This window comes from Atta colombica, unplaced genomic scaffold (assembly GCF_001594045.1).
Source record: "Atta colombica isolate Treedump-2 unplaced genomic scaffold, Acol1.0 scaffold203, whole genome shotgun sequence".
Lineage (NCBI taxonomy): Eukaryota > Metazoa > Arthropoda > Insecta > Hymenoptera > Formicidae > Atta > Atta colombica.
In genome coordinates, this window is record NW_017259298.1 from 673876 (window position 1) to 699118 (window position 25243).

Consider the following 25243-nt stretch of genomic DNA (forward strand, 5'->3'; position numbering starts at 1 on the left):
TAAAATTTTCCTTGAAAAATTAATTTTTATTTTTTCAATGTCCGTATATTTACATTGCATTTCGCTGATATTCTCTTTATATAATATAAATATAATAATATAAATAGTCCCTGGTTCACACTTCGGCTTACGTGAGCACTATTTGTCGTTGTATAGATATTTGATAATCAACAAAGATGAAATCTATAAAGAGCTATAAACAGCATACTCATATCATTAATCATCTAACTGTATCAATTAGCTCACTCTGAGTAACTAAAATTTGAAGCTATGTTGCTCTTGTAAATTATATTACAAATATTATATAATTGTTAGTATGTACAATAGATATATTAATTATTTATTAATCAAAGTATGTTGTAATTGATTTTTAATAAGATAATTGAATTTATTCAGTTGTTTAGTCACATAATATCATTTCATGTATATTTATAACTTGTGTATTTTTAATTTAATGAAATTCTCGAAATATCACAATCACACAAATATTTTTTATTCCAAATCTTCATATATACATTTTATGCTATGTTTCGTCACAAGAACATTGTGTTAAATACATGGATATTGAAAAAATAAAAATTTATTTTTCAAGAAAATCTTTATAACAGCGAGAAAAATTTAATTTTTTGACTAATTTTTTTCTTACATATTATATAAGGAATATCCAACAAATAAAGGTATGGATTTTACGATTTAATTATTTTTTGTAATATTTTTTTTCAAAATAATAGAAAAAGAATTTTTTTATTAATTTATTTTTATACCATTCAGCAAAATTATTAAAAATAACATAAAAGTACTTATATAGGGTGTTTCATAAGATGGGTCCGAGCTACATTGGAGGTGGAGAATGGATCAAAGGGAACAAAAAATTCTTATACTATTTTGAGGTACTCGCTAGTTTTTGAATTAGAAAAGGAAATGTCTAAGCCAATATACGATTAAGCCGCGCCGCGCGAATTCGTAGGCCGGCCCACTTGAGCGGCGGCGGCGGCGGCGCGAAAGGAGAAGGAAGTAACGCTTCGTTGCCTAGCCTGGAAATTCTATGTGTTTCGCTGCATCGCGCCTACATTATCCAAAAATGTTATTGTATTTTAGCTGAAATTTTCCGAAATTATACATATCTTATCATTATAAATCGCGTTATTTAGCACGATTAAATACATTTTAACACAATTATAGATATATTAAGTGATGTAATTAATTAGATTAATTACGCAAAGCATATGCTGATCGTCGCGATACCTTTCCGCTTGCTTTATTATATGATATTTCTATTTAATTACTTCGAGACACACTTCGTCGCGTCGTTTTATACTATATTTAATCGGAGTTTTATTTTTTGAAATGTTAATGTATGTACACTGAAATTATAGTATAAGCTCGCGTAGATAGTCGCTACATTGTAAATCCAGATATATTATTCTATGTACAATGACGCATTTGACTGAGGTTTTTTTCACATGTTTCTTATCGTTTAACAAGTTTAATTGTACATCATTAAAAACGTTCTTAAATTTTATTAATCTTTAATGTTCACTGATGAATAACATTTAAATTTTCTGTCACTAAAAAGATTATTTATGTATACGTTAATGAGATGTTTAAGTTTGTAGTAACTGAAAACTTAAATGTATTAAAAAGAAATATTAAATGTATGAAAAACACTAATTAAAAATTGAATGTTTTATTTTCATTAAACTATCCATTAAATTTAATGCCCATGTTCATTACATTAAAAAAAATCTGTAACTTACAAGGAAAGGGATCCAACTGCTCCTCTCTGATTTTAATAAGTAGTATGTTATTCTCCAAACAAAAATAAGCGACACGTATTTTTTTATACGTGTCCATACGCACTTTTAAAGGGTGAAACACTCCTTGGAAAAAAATTGATTTTTCTCTTTTGTAGCGAATATCATTGGAAAAATCGATGTTTCTCTTTCGAAGCGAATGTCGTTGGAACTATAAGAGAAAAAAATTTTCAAGAATGAAAATAGAATGGCTTTAAAAGTACTTTAGAACTATAATAAAAAAAAACTTTTTTATAATAGATAATAAATAATTTTTTATAATAAAAGTTTAATCGTGCTAAATAACGCGATTTATAATGATAAGAAATGTGTAAGGAAAACTTCAGCTAAAATGACATTTTTGGATAATGTAACCGCGATGCCAGGCTGTGCTAGGCAACGAAGCGCTACTTCCCTCTTCCTGCGCGCCGCCGCCGTCGCCGCCGCTTGAGTGGGCCGTCCTACGAATTCGCGCGACGCGGCTTATAATCGCTTATTGGCTCAGACATTTCCTTTTCTAATTCGAAAACTATAGCGAGTATCTCAAAATAGTATAAGAATTTTTTGTTCCTTTTGATCCATTCTCCACCTCCAATGTGACTCGAATCTATCTTATAAGACACCTGTATAAAAATATTTTCAAAATTTTTAATGAAAGATTACTGATAATTGATTTTTGCGTGAATGCCTCCCTTAGTTCATATTACGTGTACTATTTTATATCAGCCTTCGCTGGATTCGGAATAGCATCCATGTTTTTCTTTGTGAGTTACAATATTATGCAATGTCGCTCTATTTTTATTAATAATGTAAGTAATAAACATTTCGTAACTTTGAGTTACGAATTTCAGAATCGATTCGAATTTTAACGAATTGTGTAAAATGTAACTGGAATGTCATAATACCACCTTCTTCTCTATATACAATATATAATAATTGTGTTTCTTATATTGGCAAATCGATATAACTGACAGTAAATAGTTTTATTAATATTAACAGTAAAAAATTCAAATTATAATACACTAATATAACATTAAAGACTAATATAACATTAAAGACATTTAATAAAAATATTTTGTGCAAATTACTTTCATTTCTTCTATTTTTTGAGTTCTGCAGCATAACTCCCATGCGGCGTAAATATTGAAGTTATTCGATAAAAAAAAATAACATACTTTTTCAATATATAAATTTATATTATATACAAATCATTAAATTTAATCGATAATTTTTATTGTTTCTTTTTTTGTGTAAAACGGCATAATTTCAAAAAATTATATTCAATTTTTATATGATGCTCATAAAATTAACATTTATTTTAATTCAGTTAATCTATGATCTTAACGCGCGCGCGCGCGTAACTTTAATTAAGGTTTTCTTTTACATAGATTCTAACAGAAATAAATTAATTTTATGGATAATTAATTTTAACTTATTAGGTGTACAACTTTGCTTCCGTCATTTTTTTTCCGAAGTTCGAGGCTTTATTGTAAAAAACTGGTTATACATTTATGATTCAAAGTATTGTCCATCGCTGGCCACTACTTTCTCCCATCTTTCGGGTAGCGTACGAATCCCGCGTCGAAAAAACTGGTCATCTTTTGAGGCTATCCACGAATCGATCCAATTTTTTACTTCTTCATAAGACCGGAAGTACTGGTCAGCCAGGCCGTGTGCCATTGATCGAAACAAGTGATAGTCAGAGGGAGCAACGTCTGGAGAATACGGCGGATGGGGTAGGACTTTCCATTTCAACGTTTCCAAGTATGTCTTGATCACTTTCGCAACATGGGATCGAGCATTGTCATGCTGCAAAATCACTTTATCGTGTCTCTCGTTGTATTGCGGCCGTTTGTCTTTCAATGCTCGGCTCAAACGCATCAATTGCGTTCGATATCGATCGCCTGTGATTGTTTCAGTCGGTTTTAACAGTTCATAATACACTACGCCGAGCTGGTCCCACCAAATATAGAGCATGACCTTGGAGCCGTGAATATTTAGTTTGACCGTCGACGTGGAAGCATGGCCGGAACTCCCCATGATTTTCTGCGCTTGAGATTATCGTAATGAACCCATTTTTCGTCCCCAGTCACAATGCGAAGAAATCCCTTCCGTCTTTGCCTTTCAAGCAGCTGTTCACAAGCAAACAAACGCCGTTCAACATCTCTCGGCTTCAATTCGTACGGCACCCAATTTCCTTGCTTCTGAATCATTCCCATGGCTTTGAGGCGTTTTGAAATGGCTTGTTGAGTCACTCCCAATGATCATGCCAATTCTTCTTGATTTTTGACACGAGTCTTGCTCAAGTAATTCTGTATCATCGAAAACTTTCTCTCTTCCACCGCTATGCTGGTCTTCGACGTCAAAAATCACCGTTCTTGAAGCGTTGAAACCACTCACGACACGTTCTTTCACTAATAGCGGCCTCATAAGTATTGAGAGCATTCGATGAGCCTTAGCCGCAGATTTCTTCATATTGAAGCAAAAAATTAAAACCTCCTGCAAATGACGAGAATTTGGCTCGTAAACTGACATTTTCAATCGAGAATAACTTTATGATGCAGACACAAATCGACTAATGTTTCTATGGGGTTATATTGACAGATGCCCAAGTTTATTGTATGACGTCTATGATCTATTTATTTCGACCACCACTTACCGCTAAAGCCATCTATAAGAAAACGGCGGAAGCGAAGTTGCACACCTAATAATTCAGTTGAAAGAAAAATAAACTTAACCTTGCATGAAATAAATACATAGTATTTTTCTAGACTTTATCCGAGTATATAAAAATCATGGATGGCAAAGAAACAAATAAGTATTGGAACGATATTGATTTCGGTGAGGAAATCGTTATTTCTGGTATTGCTGGCAGATTTCCTAATTCACATGATATAAAACATTTTAAAGAAAATTTATTTAATAAAATTGATCTTGTAACAGCAGATCATAACCGATGGGAAATAGGTGATTAATTCATATTTATGGTTATTAGGTTATTATTTTAATAATTTTTTAAATTTAAACAAAACACTCTCTAAAATATTTCAATATCTAAAAAAAAATAATACCAAATCTTTTTTAGATTTTTTGAATAATTTTAAGTCTTGTTTTGTAAAATGGAGTAAATGCTTACGCATAATCTCGGTTCGCAGGACGGGAACCGAAGATTATGAGACTTGCACTCACTAAAATCTCCGCCGGTGTTCTGCCTCAGGCCTAGATGAGGACGCTCCGGGTACGCGTGCAGTAAAGTCCCTTTAATAAGAGTCTCGACGTAAGAGCGGAAGGATGTCATTGCTGGATATCAGCTGGAAACAGCATAAATAACACGCGCCATTCAAAGTTTTCGGTAATAATGAAATGAATAAAACAACACACTCCTGCAATTAGAGTGTATTATTTATTTCATTATTACTTCTTTGTCACGCGATCAGTCGAGAGTTGGAATATATTATCATAACGTATTATACATGGTTTTTATATCGTATAATACCGTATGTTATATGTATTATACATACGGTTTTATGTTTTGTTTAAACGGAATCCTGACTGGCCGCGCAATGGTGGCACCGCACAGTACGTTCCTTTCTGATTCGACACAGATACTCACCAAAGCAGCTATGCTCAGTGAGTGTCATTCTAAATGTCAATCCCCCCTGTCCAACTATTCAGGACAGAGATGGACGGCCTGGATTACCTGGGCGCTCGCATATTATGGGTCTGCGAAGCGTGTTTGCCACTCTCGAATGATCCACAGCACCTCTTCCCTCTTCTTATTGATTGTTTGTAGAGTGACGATACCTCTCTTAAAGCGGATCAATTTGACCCAGAGATACATCTCGGGCTATTCCCCTTGCCTCCCGCCAGAAGATTCACTGGCGGAATCTCCACGAGAATTAATACAGCGGCCAACGCTTCCTGTACGTTCTGAAGATGCGCTGGACCAGCCTTCGCTGAATCCGGAATAGCATTTGCCATATTCAGGGGTCAGCTCGCACTTCCCCATCTCAAATCGGGGCCTGTACAGAAATTCTTACAGGACGGCGTGCATATACAATTGCCACGTAGCAGCGCTCAGTCCTCCCAGGCTGGCCAAGGTGTCACTTGCCCGCTCTAGGGGTCAGCGACTTGAGGTGAGCTCTGAATCCTTGGCCGTCCCGCTTGAGACCCAAGTATTTTATCTCGGGTATCACCTAAACGGGGGTTGATCCTCTCTTATTTGGGCTGGCACATCCAAAGACTCGTAGTGTATAAACATTGCCTCGGTCTTCTGGAGCGCCACCTTCAGTCCCATTCCCTCGATGGAACCGCGCATGCCACGCAATATTTGCCGTGGCTACAGCTTCCCTCAGTCGTTTCCTCCGACCAGAACCAAAGTGTCATCTGTCATGACAGCCGAGAGAAGGGCATCATAACCAATGTTCCAAAAGAAGGGCCCGAGCATGGACCTTTATGAAATATGGACGCATGATGCTCCTTTGCTTTGTTGGAATTCCGTGACAAAGAGTCTCTCCTTGTCACGGAATTCCAACACTCTTCCCCGGATATAATCCGACACAATGATGACTAGATAAGGAGGAATGCTATGATGTTTCAGCGCCTTCATTACTCGATTCCAGGGGAGGGTATTAAAAGTGTTGACTGTGACTCAAACGACATAGTCATCCTCCTCTCCGACTATGAACGCTATGAGGGTCTGAACCTGTCGAATAGAATCGACGGTCCTCGCGGAATCCATACTGTCTTGGTAATAAATCGGAGTCTTCCCGGAAAATCCGACCAGTGATAACTCGTTCAAAGAATTTGTCAGTATTGTTCAGCAAACAAATCAGCCTATAGACCTATGGAGACTCCGCTGGCCGGCCCACTTTCTATAAAAGGATCTTGTCTTTTTCCATTGGGGGGGGGGAGGGAACTTTTCCAATCTGAGGCAACTCTTAAAAATTTGCCTCAAGTATTTCCCTATTCTGTTCCGAGGCCAAGGCCTAGATCTTGCCTGAAATTTCGTCCGACCCTTGGACGATCCTTCAAGCTAGCGATGGCCATCTCGTTTCTCGTTACCTCCAGTAACTTTCTCTCGTCAGTCTTGCGGGGGATCGAAACAATTTTAATCCATGCTGTTGGGGTAGGCGGAAAAACACGTTTGTGGAAAATATGGCCGACGCTCTAATTCGTAATCAATTTTAAAGTTCTTTTTTTAATTTTGAAATTAAATGAACTATAAGTTTTGGTCCAAGATTACGGTCCAAAGTAAAAATTACTGATCTAATAAAGTTACCAAAAAAATAATTATATAATAATATTGGATCGGCAATTTTTAATTTGAATCATCAAATAATCAAAATTTACACAAAATGGTGTTTTAACTTATTCAATATCGCAAATTAAAATGAAAACTTTAAAATTGATTAAGAATTAGAATGTCGGCCGAATTTTGTTCACAAAGGTGTTTTTCTGTCTACCTGTGCTCTGGTAGCACGGGAAAATTGTTCAAAAAATCTGAAAAAAATCTGATGTTATTTTTCTGAGATATTGAACTATTTTAGGAGATGTCCTTAAATTAAATTTCAAAAATTATTAAAATAACAATCATTCTAATCATTATATATTATACTTTTACAATTATGCTTGTTTGGTTAAGACAGTATATGTCACTGTCAGTGCCTCTTTCTGACTAAACATCATTACATGTTTATTAGTGAAAAAGTATATCTCAAATTAAAATTTCATACAAAATAATCAAAGGATAAAACCTTTATGTAAATATATACATTTTTAGAGCATGCGGAATTTCCACGCCGTATGGGAACTGTCAATAATATAGAAAAATTTGATGCGGATTTTTTTGGATTGTCTTTTGAGCAAGCACATGCGCTTGTACCTGAAGCGAGAATGTTATTGGAACATACTTATGAAGCAATTATCGATGCAGGAATCAATCCAAAGCAATTACAAGGAAAAAATACTGCCTTAATTATAGGGGCATCTTGCATTGAATCACAAGAAAGATTCATGTTTAAAGAAAACATTCAGGTAAAAAAGATATATATATATATATATATATGTATGTATGTGTATAGAGAGAGAAGGGGGAGATATATACAGAATGTCTCAAAAATAGGGTAGGAGTCACATTAGGAGCGTAGAATGGATCAAGGGGAATAAAAAAGTCTTATATCATTTTGAGATATTTGCTGTTGTTTTCGAATTAAAAAAGGAAATTAAACCAATGTGCGGTAAAACCGTTCGCGCCGCGAATTCGTAGCACGGCTCATCGCGCTTCACTTGACAGCGCCGCCATCTCCTACTTGGGAGGTGGGGGTGATAGTCGCTTCAGGTGAAAGTCGTGTGCTCCCAAGTAGAGAAGGAAATGAGGTAGAAGTCAAAATTTTGATTTTATATAGTAGAAATGTGACGTTATTTAAATTTCTTTTGTTATATATATATATAACTATTAACTTCTTAACGAGTGACATCCGACGGTTAAAACTTTCTCAAGGTCATAACCTTAACAATATGAAAAGATCAAGGTCATTGAGAAGAGCTCTCCTAAAGTACATATTCACTGCTAATTTTTTAAAAATAAAATATGGATTGTTAAAAAAATCTTTTTACTAACTTGCTAAAAAAGGACTTTTTCTCTAACTCAATATGTAACATATTATATTATATGTTATACATAAAAATGTTATATAGTAAAAAAAAATGATTGAAATCTACTGAATCTATTATTCATTTGCGGAAATTGCAACGGTAAATATTTTTCAATTAGTTAAGAGGTCAGAACGTTTTTGGATGCCATAAATCTGCAATGGCAAATATGATTTCATACTGTTTGAATTTGAAAGGACCATCTTATACCATCGATACAGCATGCAGTTCTAGCCTTCATGCTATGGCAGTTGGTTATGATTATATCAAATCAGGAAAATGCGAAGACGCAATAATTGGAACAGCACAATTATGTCTTTATTCCATGATAAATCTACAATTCGCTCGACTTGGTATTATGAATAATTATTATATATTTTCTATTTTTATTAAAATTTAGTAGTCTTATAATACAATAAGCATGACATTTAGAGAATTACTCAAATCACCTTCCTTATAAAAACATAAACATGATTCATTATACACACAATTAAATACACATATACACATTACTACATGTATTGTACTTCTTAGGTGTTTTGTCAAACGCCGGTTATTGCAGACCATTTGATACCGCTGCTAATGGTTATTCGCGTAGCGAAACAATTGCAGTAGTATATCTTCAAAAAGCAAAAAATGCTAAGAGGATTTATGCTATATGTCCGCATATTAAATTAAATAGCGATGGATACAAACCAGAAGGAATAACATATCCTTCATCACAAATGCAATATATCTTACTAAAGGAATTTTACGAAGAATGCAAAATACCAACATCTTGTTTGGATTATATTGAAGCACATGGTACTGGTACCAAAGCTGGTGATCCACAGGAAGTTACTGCTATCTATAACAGTTTGTGTAAAAATAGAGAAACTCCATTAATGATCGGCTCCGTGAAATCTAATCTCGGGCATTCTGAGCCTGCAAGTGGTTTTAATCAGATCGCTAAGGTAAAATAAATGGCTTCCAGTTTTATCTATTATTATAAAATTTATTTTTATTTGATATAATTTGATTATTTGATAAATTTGTAATTTTTCTATATTACTGTCTTTTTAAAAAATTTGATTTATTTTCCAATATAGTTCTCAAAAAGCACTCTGCACTTTTATTTATTAAACAGTCCATGTACATAATGTATGATTAGTCGGCATTTCACAAATTAATTCGAATTCACACTTCAAAACAGTTATTATAACTATTAGGTAATAATAGGATTCGAAACTGGTTTTGTTCCACCAAATATCAATTATACATCGCCAAGGAAAGATATAGATGCCTTATTAAATGGAAGCATTCATGTCATCCAAGAACAAATGCCACACACAAATGGTTATGTAGGAATCAATTGTTACGGTTTTGGAGGATCGAACGCTCATATGTTATTGAAGTGGAATCCCAAACAGAAAATTAATAATGGAGCATCAAATGATGACTTACCTAGACTTGTCATATTATCTGGACGTACTGAAGAATCTGTGAAGTTATTTTTAAATGACGTTAGTTTAGATTTTTAAGAAATATTTCGATAATTACTTTGGATAATTAGAGATGTTATGTTTAATTTTAATTTTTAAAACTTTATTATTACAGGTTGCTAACCATCCTATAGATGTAGAATATATTCGCCTGTTACACGATATTCATGCAGACAATATAAAGGGTCATCCATGGAGAGGATATATAATATTGAATTCTTTTCAACAAGATTCAATAAAAGAAATTCAAAATTATGAAGAAGTGAACAGACCTGTCTGGTTTATATTTTCAGCCTTAGGCACGCACTGGCCAGGAATGGGTACATACTCAATATTTCATATTTTATTAATAAATCATTATTAAATCGTATAATTTATTACTATTAAATGGTATAATTTATAAATTAAAATCTTATTAGGTCGAAACTTATTAAAGTTCCATGTCTTTGCAAAAACGATAAAAAAATGCAATGATGTTTTAAAGCCATACGGTATAAGTATCATAGACATTATAACAAAAATGGAAGAAAACATAAGCGAAAATAGATTAAACGTTTTTCTTGGAATCGTCGCTATTCAGGTAAAGAATCCATTATTTTTCATATAAGGAGCAGACTTTCAAAATGCGTTTTGTCCAAAATTTCATTTTCAAAGTCTGTTCCTCATATTCTTTTACAAATCTAATACTTAATATGGGATAATATTTTTAATTTATTACAAAATTTTTTTACGCATTTCCTATATAAAATAAGCTGACATGTATTTTGGCAATTTTTTTTGTTAATATTTTCGAAAATACGGAAGGTTAAAGTTTTCAAAACTCGCCGATTATGCACTTCTTAAAATCACAATAACTCCACTTCTATTCCTACAGAATATTCATCCAAATCAGATTCATTTTTAATATAAAATAATTATCTACATTTATGTATTCATTATTATTATTGTTGTTGTTAAATTGATTATTATAAACAATTAAAGTATTTAAAATCATTTTACTGCCCAAAGCCAGCAAAATAAAAATTAAAAAAAAATACCATCGTATTTCTCGTTAAATTTTCTATAAAAATCATATTTTTTTAGTATAGTCATTGATATTATCTGCGTGGAAGAAATTAAGTTCCGCGGTGCGGCGACGGGCGGGAATTTATTAATATGATGCGTCACCATCGTATTGCACCCGTGTATGAGAAACTAAAAATCCTAGGATACCTTCCAACAAGAGACATATAAAATAGACCTAGCATTAGCTATATCCCTATAGGCGCATAATATTATTTAATATTAAGTATTTAATATTAAGTCAATTAAAACTAATTTATAAATATAATATTTTAATATGTCAGGGATATTAAGGATACAATACCAATATTATGTACCAATATTATGTAGACATATAACCTATGTATATATGTCCATAAAATACTCTCGTAATATTAAAAATTATTATATAATATTCTCAAAATATTATATTAACTAATTTTAATTTTTTAATAGTATCTATATAATATTCTAGGAATATTTTGCGCTTATGAGGAGAAACCCACATAGCGCGGACGTATTAAAGTTAAGAAGAAAAAATGACACAATTAAAATTGAGATCAGAAACCATTTTTATTTTCATGAATCTCTTATAGACCTAATTTGAAATAAAATTAAAAAAACCTTTTAACTTGAACATTAATATGTCGTTTTAATTAAAACAAGAAAAGAAACCATCCGCTTTGCTCGATCTCCCTGGACAAAGCGAATGGATCACTCGAGCAATGCAAATAAAATTTAAAAAATTAGAATCAATTCTAGCAATCGTCACAAAAGTAGCTACCAAATATATAAGCTCTCCTCTATATATAATGCAATTTTCATGGGCCCATTTTGTGCAATAACTGAATCAGTCATAAACAAATCATCATATTGCAATGTGGCAAAAAATAAACAAAAATAAGATGTAAACAAATATCTGCCTTTCTTACACTCGAAAGATCGTCTATCCCTCCATATTCCCAGTATTTTCATTATAATTATATACCGAGTAAAGAGAATGGATTCGTTTTGCTCCCACCCGCTTTGCGCAAAGGACCCTAGCGCAAATTTGGAAAGATTAAAATAAGTTGAAGCACCAACTGAAAAATTTTAACTTCGAATACACGTTTAAAGACACAGAATTCTTCTAAAAAATTATTCATACTGGTTAAGGAAGAATTACAGATAATAATTAAGCTACGTATCTAAGGAAAAATCATTCAATATTCTATATGTCTTATTAAACACAACGAACGCAATCCTATGTCGTTTCGTACTTTTATCGCCGGTCGGTCATTCCTTCAACTATTAGAGCCTCATAGTGCAATCTTAAAGATAGATAATAGCGAAAATAAAAGATATTCGCTTTACCCAGAGCGTTTATTTTGTCCGGGCTTCCCCTACCTGAGTTTGACAGAATAATGCGAGAAGCAAAATATCGGGCAACCTATTCTTCTCTGCGCACGCATCTTGGCAGTAAATTTATTACTTTGATAATACTTAAGAACTCTACTTTCCTTACCGATTTTGACGAAATTAGACTCATTCGATGCGTTTTTGTACGAAATGAATGTGGCAAAAAAGAGTGATGCACTGCCTCGTAGATCGAGATATTAAATGTTAAAATTAACATTATTAAGGTTAGGGAATTTGTCACATCAATGACATACCCAAACAGCACAGTAACATTTTAAAAATATGTTTAAAACGCATGTTGGACGTTTTGGACATATTAAAAACATCCAGATTAGATCCATAAATATTTAAAAAAATGTTTTAAAGACATCCAGTGTTACCATTTTGGATTTCTTAAAAACATTCATTTTAGGTCGCAATGGACTAAAACTGGACTAAATTAATTAAGATTAATTTAAATTTTAGATCACAATCAAAACAATGATTCTTATATGAGTATTATTATTGATTAATATCTTATTCCAGAATATACATCATAAAATTATGATAAAAAAAAAACGTTTTTCCTTGAATTCGAGAACTAATTTTATAGTGCTTTGAAACAGTCACCCATCCGGTTGCATATCACTATTCACTATCCTTGATTTCTGAAATAGAAATCGCTGCACTTCGATGATCCATGAATACTTATATAATCATAGATGTATAATTATGATACATCTTCAATACCTACCTAATAGAAATTTGTGCAGTTCAACTGAACATCCAGCCAGTTACTGTCTAATATTTAATCTTAATATTATAACGACTATTTTCAGATTAAAAAATCCGCTATACTTTCACAATATCAGTTATCATGTATATCTCGTTTTCGATTAGAAATCTTCAGAGTCTCTCTCCTGTCGATAATAGTACGCCGTATTGATACGGTATGAGTTATGTACCATAATGTATCTAAACAATATGCAGTATAGACTTTTGTGTCGTTGAAAATTTTCAATACAACACATGTCCTAGGGACGTCCATGGGACGTTCAGAAGACGTCCATACATACTAATAAAAGTGAAACTGCTCGCGATCTTAAAAAATGTTTTACTTGTCAAATCAGCGAAAATAACACGTTGCGAGCAGATTTAGAAAATTTTTTGCATGAGATGAACATTTTTAAAATGTCCAAATGTGAACATATTTGTACGTTGCATAACGTATGTTTTTAAAACATTTGTACTAAGTCCATGGACGTTCGGACTAAATAAAAACCTGATTTGGATGTCCAACGGACGTTGTGTGCTGGGTAGAGACATGAAAACATGTAGTATGAAAACATGTAGTACATAAGTGAGACTAAAATAAATATTTTCTGCTCTAATTTCAAAATCGGTGAAGAAGAGGTTTACATAAGAAAAGATCCTGGTTATCACTGTTTACATGAACAGTGATGCCGGGGATCTTCCCCACTCCCGCCGCGTCCGCTCCCCCTCAGAGGACCTAGCTTAGAACCCGCCTAGTGTATCTACTTAGAAGATATAATAGGAGCATATTAAAGCATGCGACACGAGCAAACATCTAGCGATCAACGAACAATTTTCTCATTTGCGCCAAAAAATGGTTATTTTTTAGAATTTCTTTTCAAAAAATATCGCCCCCGCCCCCCTAAACCTGTCTCTAGGCTATAGTCTAGGGGTTAGGCTTTAGTGCTAATATAGCACTGATTGTTATCATTGTTATTATTATTATTATTATTATATATTATTATCGAAATATCATGTTAATAACAATTTTATTATAATCATTATTTTCTTGAATTATAATTAATAAGAAATGATTATTATCTTTTTAAATATCTTTTTTAGTCTCTCGCACACTTACTGATGGATGCAGTAGGATGAAACGGCCAGTGCCCGTCCGTCGCATCCGCCACCGCGGAAATTATTTTCTTCCACGCAGATAATATCAAATGATTATTCTTAAAAAATGACTTTTATAGAAAATTAACGTAGAATACCATGATATTAAAAAAAATTTTTATTTTGACCTTAAGCAGTAAAATGACTTTAAATATTTTAATTGTTTATAATAATCATAATTTAATAACAATAATAATAATAATGAATATGTAAACATAGAAATGTAGATCTTTTATATTTAAAATGAGCCCAATTTAGATTCTGTGAATGAATGCTCTAGAATGAATAGAAGTGAAGTTAATGTGATTTTAAAAAGTGAGTTTTTAAAACTTTAACTTTTTGTTTTTTCGAAAATACTGACCAAAAAAAAGGCCAAAATATGTATCGGCTTATTTTATTAATATTACATAGGAAACGCGTAAAAAAATTTGAAACAACAAATAAAACATATGATCCCATATTTTTGACAAAATCCATTCGATTTGTTAAAAAATGCCTCGTATGTATAGAGAAAAGATTCCTATTATGAGATATCGAGTTCTAAGTAAATGCTAGAAATCTATGAACAAAATTTAAAAAAATAATATGCTCTCTCTTATTTTGAAGGGAATTTAATAAGCTTTAAGATAATAAAACTCTCAATTTTGGGCGTTAAACACTCAAAAGAATACTCAAATTTGCGTGTAATTTCGAATCGTCAACCGAAGGTTATACCAAATTGAAGGTTAACGCCCAAAGAAAACCATGAAAATAAATGGGTTTATTTTATAAAATTACCTAATTAATTCTGTTTTATTATTAAAATAATATTATTGATCTGCATTATATTCCATAATACACATGACAAAAATTATAATTAAAAAAACACTTCTTCTCTCCTTTGGGAATTAATCTCCTTATTTTTCTAAATGTACCACTCATCCAACGGTGCTGAACCTCCGCAATCGTACGGAAACTGCTGTTTCGATAATCCAAGAATACTGAATATTAGTGAATGTACAACTGTGAAACATCTCAATAGATGAATTTGTCAAAAAGATGTTTTTACATAAATAGGAACATCACATAATATTTTCTGTAATAACTGTAATAACAGAACATAGAATTGAGCACAATCATGATTTTGATTGGAATGACATCAAAATTTTAGATAAAGAATAAAGGTTAAATAAAAGATAATTTCGGAATATAAAAATTCATATAAAAAAACATAATTAATATGCAAATATGATACGGAATTATTAGATTCGCTATATAATGATTTAATTTAGAGAAAATAGATATGCTTTTGTTTTATAAAAAAAAATTATCAAATTGTAAAGTCAATGTTGATATTCATTTGTTTCCATATTTTATAAGTTATAAATTTGTATCGTCGAGATTGTGTTGGTATTAATTCCGTTTAACTTTCATACTTATAAATACTGCCTACGTGAAACGTCTTCTCATATGCTCTCAAGACTTTGTTATTATTATATAATTATATCGTATTATAACGGATCATTATTATGCTGAGTACAATGTAAGTTTTATTTGATACAATCAATTTTAATACTTTGACTATGATTAAAAATGTATAAATCGTAAAATGTATAAATGACGGTGCAACTTCCACGCGGTGCACCTTCTCAGTGATGCTAATGCCGGCGGTACTGTAATTTTTAAATGCCAAATGTCGGAAGCTTCTTATAAAGAAAAGGTTTGTAACCAATGTTCTGGAAACGTCTCAAAGTCAGCTGCAAAGATATGCTATGAAAAATAGGGAATTTCGTTAAAGATTTTTATATTAACCTTGAAAGCACTTTCCAAGATCATTCCAAGGTCAAATTTATATCATAACTTTTCAAATTTATATGATAACTTTTTTAAAACTTTACTTTTACTTTTGTTTTTACTTTTACTTTTACTTATTACTTTTGTTTCAAATATTTTTAAGATAAATTAATATTTTTTTAGATATTAGCTATTCTAAAACTTTACCATGCACTATAAAATTAAATTTTTCGGAACTTATGACTTATACGTTCCCGCTATTTTTCTTAATTTACATCTTATGCTCAACTTTTACTGATATAAAGGATTTTCATTAACTTGTTGTACAAACCGAGATAAACTATTGTGAGACCAAGCGGAAACACTCGATGTTCTTTCCGGTTGTCATTTTTATTATTATACATTTATACTTTAACAATGATTTTCACTATGACATAAAAGCACAGGTTATATCATATTAGAAATATTCTGGATATCTCATATTACGATTTCCTTACTATCATCAAATCTTCCTTACTATCATGCCTTACTATCATCAAGTCTAACTTCTGTAATTAAGCAATTCATATTCCGTATTTTTCTATTAGTACTATCTTACTCTATCACTACATGAAGAATTTATTACAAATATTTACTTTTTTATTAAATAATAAACTAGGTTTAAAGGTTCATCTCAATGAAACTTAGAAAAACGTCCAAATTCTAAAATATTTTTTTGCAATGACTAAGGCATGATCTAATAATGAATTTTTCACTAAATAATTTTCCAAGAGCAATAAATCCAAGAGAAATAAATTTATGGTGGGACCAATAGATAGCGTTTATTAGTTTAGCAAAGACGTCGTTATATTAGGCGCCTATCTTATAATAGGAGCCTTCCTCTCTATAAGTATCAATAATATTATACATATTTGTAAGTAGAACACGTTTTTTAATGTTATTATTTTCCAAGAATTAAAATAAAACCTTATCACATTTTATTATTATAACAATAATAAGTATTATAATATATAGTGTTTACCTATAAAATTATTTATACACATTTGTAGATTGGCTTAGTAGATCTCCTAACATCTTTAGGAATTACTCCTGATTACATGATTAGTCACTCTGCCGGTGAACTTGGTTGTGCATACGCAGATAAGTGCCTCACTATTGAACAAACTATTTTAACAGCATACTTTATTGGTTTGGCATGTGCTGATGATGAAAAAACAATTCGTAGCTCGATGGCGGTTGTCAATACCAATTACGAGCATCTTAAAAATATGTGTCCAGCGAATATTGAAATAATATGCTACAACAGTGAGAACAGCAGCGTCGTATGTGGACCAAAGGAATCCATAGAAGAATTTATGAAAAAATTACAGGTAAAATTAAAATAGCTCTCATATAAATTAATGGATAAAAAAATTGAGTTTTTAAAATATTGAAAAGTTAATTTTATATCACAATTTACTGCAGTTGCATTTTTTAATAATCAGGTCAACAATATTTACGTGAAGAAGATCAACTGCAATATACCGTTTCACAGTTCTTACATCGCATCCGTAGAAAGTCAGCTTCTGCTTAATTTAAATAAAATAATACCATGTCCAAAAAAACGGAGTTCAAAGTGGATCAGTACTTCTATACCTCGCTCCAAATGGTTTACTTCAATATCAAAATTATCATCGGCACACTACCATACTCAAAGTATATTAAACACAGTTTTCTTTTCACAAACAACGGAACTAATTCCAAATAATGCTGTGGTCATCGAAATCGCACCAGACGATGTTCTACACTACGCTTTGACAGGCTCTTTATCTGTAAACGTGACAAATTTAGTATTGACACGACAAACCGAAAAAAATATTAATACAATTCTACAAGGAATTGGAAAGCTTTACAATTGCGGTTTACAGCCACAAGTTGCCAATTTGTATCCATCAGTTGAATTTCCAGTTAGTCGAGGAACTCCTATGATTTCTCCATCAATCAGGTAGATATCATTATAATTTTGATGACGTCTAAATAAAAAAACAACCTAAAAACATATGAGATTAATGTAAGAAGAATAAATTTTCTAGAAAACGCAAAGAAAAACCGCGGAGTTACTCTCACTTGCCCATTCGAATGTTAAATAATTTTATTTTTATTATTGATTTGCCCGAAAATCCTATTTTATTTTTATTTTTATATAAAAAAGTGTGTATATATTATATGTACATATTAGATTGAAAAGAAAAAAAAAATTTAGAAAAATTTTTTCTCTATATTATTTATGTATAAACGTGAATTATAATAAATCAGATGGAATCATTCTGAAAATTGGTTTGTATCGAAAGAAGAACAAGAGTTTATAGAATCGAGAGGAAGATATGTCAACATTTTACTCGATGATGAAGATTATGAATATATGAGCGGTCATGTAATTGATGGGAAAAATTTGCTACCCGCGACAGGTTATTTGGGACTCATTTGGAGAACTATTGGTATGATGAAAGGAGAAATGCACACAATACTACCGATAGTTTTCCAAGATGTAAAATTTATCCGTGCTATTCATTTGTCGAAAAAGGATGCTGTGAAACTATATATTGCAATACAGACAGGTATTTACGATATAAGTGATTTTAATTCTAATTGGGATTTTCTCTGAAATTCGTACAACAATATTCGTAGGTCCATTGTACCTCAAATTATTGTAAATTATAATATAATTCTTTACAAAGCAGTTGATAAAAATATCTGGGTCCGACGGATTAGCAAATATCGTGATTACGATTAATATAGTACGATGACAAAAATGCAAAATAATCAAATTTATATAAATATTACAGATGGAAAGTTTGAAATAACCGAAGGAGATAGCGTTGTTGTCACAGGTACAGTGTACGAGGCATTAAATTCAGAACAAGAAATGATTCCGATAAATCTATTATCGGGAAATAATGATGAAGATGAAGATATGACTGCACGAGATATCTACAAAGAGTTGAAATTGCGTGGATACCAGTACAGGGGCTTATTTCGTGGATTGAAGAGTGCCTCTATTTCGGGAATCCAAGGACATATCGTTTGGAAAAATAATTGGGAAACATTTATGGATAGTATGTTACAAATGCAAATTATTGGATATGATACTAGGGAATTATATGTTCCTACGAGTATTCAAAAATTAGTGATCAATCCAGTGCTTCATGCTTCGAAGCTGCGGGAAAGCGTAGATAATGCAAAAGTTACAACAGATACGGAAAAACGTAATTGACTTTCATTATTAAAAGTTCATCGTTCAATTCGTAAATATTATGTAAAAGATCTCCATAATATGAGGCGTATTATTTTACTTATCATATTATGTAGTATTACAGGTACAAGTGTATAAGGAGATAAACACGATAAAAGCTGGCGGAATAGAGATTCGAGGTCTGAAAGCTACTCAGATCTCTCGCCGGAAATTAGCCCAAGATGCTGTTATCGAGGAACATACATTTGTAGCTCATTGTGATCGCGCTAAGGTTTCCTTGAATGAAGCAATTCGATTATCGGCTCAACTCGTACTAGAAGATCAACAAATTATCAAAGTGGAAGCAATTGAACTAGTGGAAGATATCGATGATGTTGAATTAGAATATCTTTCATCTTCGTTGCTACTTGAGGCATTTGGTGATTTGCCACTGATACAAATGAATGTCACACTGTTAACATCATCAAATCGTTTCAAGCCAGAAAATTTACCGCAAAACTTCTCAATCAAAAATTTTGAAAAATCATCTGTGAAAGACAAAGTTTTAATTGCTGCTGGATTCAATCTTTTGACCAAACTCGCATCTTTAGAACAACTGTTGCCATTTTTGAGAGATGATGGTTATCTATTGACTCGTGAGAAGTGCGACTTAACTGATTATAAAAAACATTTGCAACAATACGAATTAAACGTTATACTCGAAAAACGCACTGATAAAGAGTTAATTGTGCTTCTGAAGAAAAAAGTTTCAATAAGAGAAAGAACTGTTGTTTACATAAGTAATGATAACTTTAATTGGCTAGAGAATCTAAAGTCACTTTTGAATGACGAAAACAATCTTGATGACAAGAATAATAGAATTATAATTGTGGGAGAGAAAAATTTTGAGTGCGGTTTATTGGGTTTTATTAATTGCTTAAGAAAAGAACCAGGCGGAGAATATGTTAGAGGTGTTCTCGTTCAAGATGAGAAAGCTCCTAAATTTTCTCTTCAAGATCCCTTCTACTTAGAGCAATTGCAGAAAGATATGACTATTAATGTATTGCGACCTGATAAAACCTGGGGATCGTACAGACATTTAAAATTACCACAATCGGAACCGAAACTTGTACAAACTGCCCATGTCTGCCAAACGGTACATGCTAAATTCTATTTGGCAAATGGAGGATTGAATGCTGTTACGAAACTTCCTTTTAGAATTTTATTCTATATACATTGTATCATATTACAAAAATTTTATATTTTTACAGGTTCGAGGAAACTTAAATACATTCTGTTGGATAGAAAATAATTTATCTATTGTGTCTCGTCATGAGGATTTAGTGCACGTTGTTTACTCATCTTTGAATTTTAAAGATATAATGTTCGCCACTGGTAAAGTGACATTTCCAAATACGATTTTAAAAGGACGATTATTTCAGTATGTTTCTTTTGGAATGGAATTCGTAGGTTTCGATGCTAACGGACAACGTATAATGGGAATTCGTGACACTGAGTAAGTAATGCTACAAGAAATTATTGTGATGTGTAATAGAAATGGACACTAAATAAAAGCTATACTTTCACAGTTGCATAGCAAACGTCATTATGAAGGATGAAAATCTTTGTTGGAAGATACCCGATGTGTGGACATTTGAAGAAGCGGCATCAGTCCCGTGCGTTTATATTACGGTTTATTTATCTTTATACATTTATGGAAAAATAAAAAAAGGTGATAAAATACTTATACATTCTGGTACTGGAGGCATTGGACAAGCAGCTATTCATCTCGCTCTTAAAGAAGGATGCGAAGTATTTACTACCGTAGGCACGAGTGATAAACGGGATTTTATTAGAAAAGTATTTCCGACTATTTTGGATGATCATATTGGAAATTCTCGAGATACAAGTTTTGAACAAATGATAATGCAGCAGACGAAAGGTCGCGGAGTCGACATTGTGTTAAATTCATTGGCGGAAGAAAAATTAATCGCGTCTGTTCGATGTTTAGCTCAAAATGGTCGATTCTTAGAAATTGGAAAATTTGATCTTGTATCTAATAATTCCCTGAATATGTGCGAATTTAATAAAGGTATTAGCTTTCATGGGGTTGTATTGGATAATATGTTCACTAGTGATCACAAATATAAGTCTCTATTGTTCAAAATGGTAGCCGATGGTTTAAAAAATGGAACAATCAAACCAATTCAAACAAAAATTTTTCCAAAAACTAATATTGAAGAAGCTTTCAGGTTTATGGCCAGTGGGAAACACATAGGAAAGGTACTGAATAATAACAGAAGAGTTTATTCGTAAATTAAAGCCGTATATCCTATTGATATGTATAACATGCATTTTTGAAATATGATTATTTTTATAGATAATTATAAATATTCATGAGAAGAATGAACCTTTAGATAAGCACATTCTCGCATATCGTCGCTATTATTGTCTCAAAGATAGGAGTTACATAATACTAGGAGGTCTGGGCGGATTTGGTTTAGAATTAACAGACTGGCTTATATTTCGTGGTGCCAAAAACATCGTTCTGGTTTCAAGAACTGGAATAAAAAACGGTTATCAACGCATGAAAGTTCGACTATGGAAATCATATGGCGTAAACGTTCTAATCATCAAGAATATCGATGTTGCTGATCTCAAAGGTTGCGAATATCTTTTAAGGACTGCAGAAAAAGAAGCTCCGGTGGACGCTATATTCAATCTGGGTGTGGTACTGAGGGATGGCATCTTCAAAAACCAAACTGCAGAAACATTTGCAAAGTCCTTCCAATCGAAGGCTCGTGCAACGCAAATGCTGGATAAACTTTCGAGGAAAATCTGTCTTAACTTGCGGCATTTTGTGGTATTCTCTTCCGTTTCCTGCGGCAGAGGAAATGCTGGGCAAACTAATTATGGCATGGCTAACTCCATCATGGAAAGAATTTGCGAGAAGAGAGCAGAGGAAGGATTACCAGGATTGGCGATTCAGTGGGGAGCTGTGGGTGACGTAGGTCTTGTCGCTGACATGCAGGAGGAGGATAAGGAATTAGTCATCGGAGGCACTCTACAGCAAAAGATTTCCTACTGTCTCGACAAGCTTGATGAGTTTCTACTTCAAAGTCGACCCATTGTGAGCAGCATGGTTGTAGCTGAAAAAAAAATGAAAGTTCAAAGAAGTCTGGTAGAAACAGTTGCTAATATTTTAAGTAGGTGTTCTTATGGAAACTTATTCTTTTGCAAATATTTATCATATTTGTTTGCTAGTCTAATTTATGAAAAAAACATACTATTGATTATAATAATTTTGTATTCTATATTGTAGACATAAGTGACATAAAAATTGTAAGTCCAAATTCATCTCTGGCCGAACTTGGAATAGACTCCATGATGGCTGTAGAAATCAAGCAAACTCTGGAACGAGAATTTGATATATTTATCACAATACAAGAGATACGAAATCTTACTTTCGCAAAACTCATTAAGATGGCTATTGTAAACATCGGTGACAATAATGTGGATGATGAAAAGAAATTTGATAAAGAGAAATCAGACATTTTAAAAATTTTAATTGGTATTGCATTAAAAAATGAAGACTTTGTTTCCCCAACAGATTTTTCAACTAAAAGACAGAGCACTATGACTGAAGTATTTCTTATACCGGGTATTGACGGATGTGGTCCTGTATTTAAAACCATAATTCCATGTATTAAATTTTCAACATCACTGTTGGATTATAAGACAAGCAACATCAATTCTACAGATATGATATTGGAAACGACTAATCAACTCACAAACGTATGCAATAATCACATTAGTAATTTCATTTTATGTTGTTAAAAAATTGTTTTCATTGTTTCAATAGATATAAATTTGATCGAGTACTTTTTATATTTTTGCAGCATATACTTTCAATACTGACAAATGGAAAAGATTTTGTAATGGTAGGGTATTCCTTCGGATCTCTTATCGCAATTGAAGTAACGAGAAGATTGGAAGCTATGAATTTTAAAGGTCGACTTGTTCTCATCGATGGTACTCCTGAACTTTTACGAGCATTAATCAAATCTTTTGAATCTGATTTTGATGATGCAAATTTTCAGATAGATTTATTAACTAATATTAAGGAAATATATTCAGCAGGAAGTTCTCAAAAGGTAACTTTTGTTTCGGATTTACATTAGTTCATTTATATTACGTTTTTTTTTTATGTGAATCAGTATCAATTTCTTCAATTTCTGTCTTATGGTCTTGTACATAAAAATAGAAATATTTATATTTTCGTAGATTTTAATGGAATTGAAAAAATGTGAGAGCTGGAATGAAAGATTTAATATATTCGCTAAAGAGTTCTCAGTTATATATACATATCTCTCATTTGCAAATTTAAAGACGCTTGTTACAACGATTTACAAACATTTTTCCGCTCTCCGAAAATATGATCCTTCTACTTTGCCACCTATTAAGTCTCCCATAACATTACTAAAATGTATATCTTCGTTTAATATACCAACGATTAAAGAAGACTATGGTTTGCACAAGGTACAATTTTAAAAAATTTGTTATAATTTGTACTGAATAAATCAAATTTAATAATAATAATACTTTTTGTTAATGATGCATGTAATTATTTAAGGTAACTCAAAATGTAGTAAAAATACATTATATTGAAGATGATCATGAGACGATCTTGAAGAATGAAAAAGTGATAGCTGCAATTAACGGAGAACTATCATTTACAGTTTGATATTTTAGATTATATTAAATTATATTAAATTATATCAAAAACTTCTTGAAAAGAGCTATTATGTATAATATACTGAGTGAGACATTTAAAACTTGTCACCAGAATAACTCGCTTGTTTTTAACAATAGAAGGAAAAGTGTTAAACAGAAGCATGATTTCTTCTTCAAGGAAGACATATTTTGGTCATGTTGTCTTTCTTCTAAGTAGAGACGTTAAAAAGATATGAAGATCACCTCCATTTTTTAAAAATAATTGTAAATCATAATTGTATGATTTTTTTTACACAATATCTTCATTCAAGGTTCTTCTAATTATTCTGCACATAAAAAATCAATAGTTTATGAGATATTTTATACTTTATTCTGTAACATGTTGGCTTAAAATATTAAGTCAAATATTAATCTCAAATTATCAATTTTTTAATAATCGTATCTTAATACTTTTATGTAAAAAATTTTACATAAAAATGTTTATTTAAAAAATTATTCATTTTGCGTACATATTTTTTTAAAGCAGCTATGTGTTTTCTTTTCACCAATTGATTCATCTTATTATTCTGTTCATAAAAGTATTAAGATACGGTTATCAAAAAATTATGAAATATTTAATATTTTATGTCAACATGTGACAGAATAATATATAAAATATCTCTTAAACTAATTAATTTTTTTATATCATTAACTTAATACTTCTATATGAATAATTAAAGGGACCATATTCTGTAAAAAAAATCATACAATTAAAAAAATGAAGATAACCTTTATATCCTTTTAGTGCCCTCACTTAAAAGAAAGACACGACCAAAACATTCCCCTTAAAACATGTAATTTTTGTTTGATTCTTTCCTTCTATTGTTAAAAACAAGCGAATTATTCAGGTCCACCTATTTTAAATACCTCACTCTATATATAGGTATAATATCTATATGATATTTTTAATTTGGTGTATGTATATATATATATATATATGTGTGTGTGTGTGTGTGTGTGTGTGTGTGTGTGTGTGTGTGTATGTGTGTACACACACACACACACACACGTACACACCAAATTAAAAATTAAAGTTTTAGTAATGTATCTTTCACAGTTATAACGATGTTTTAATATGTATCGGCAATTTCACAGTTTGACTATCAAGCGATTTAATAATATATCTGTAATTTCACAGTCATAGCAATGAATTTTTACAGTCATAATCATGAATTTAATTAATTTTTTGTTTTTATAATTTTTGTTCGTAT

General features: G+C 31.7%; 1 protein-coding gene across 1 annotated transcript; it reads left to right on the forward strand.

The window, feature by feature from the left end:
• The first annotated feature begins 4588 nt into the window (after positions 1–4588).
• LOC108687246 (fatty acid synthase-like) lies at positions 4589–24003 on the forward strand. Its single transcript, XM_018192918.1, is given in 20 exon segments — positions 4589–4760; positions 7576–7829; positions 8569–8800; positions 8982–9400; positions 9656–9949; positions 10044–10248; positions 10348–10508; positions 17098–17418; positions 17533–18032; positions 18344–18645; positions 18874–19293; positions 19397–20415; positions 20531–20775; positions 20849–21542; positions 21640–22265; positions 22504–22539; positions 22541–23054; positions 23159–23413; positions 23544–23798; positions 23893–24003. Coding segments are annotated over 20 exon segments (7035 nt in total).
• The last annotated feature ends 1240 nt before the right edge of the window (positions 24004–25243 follow it).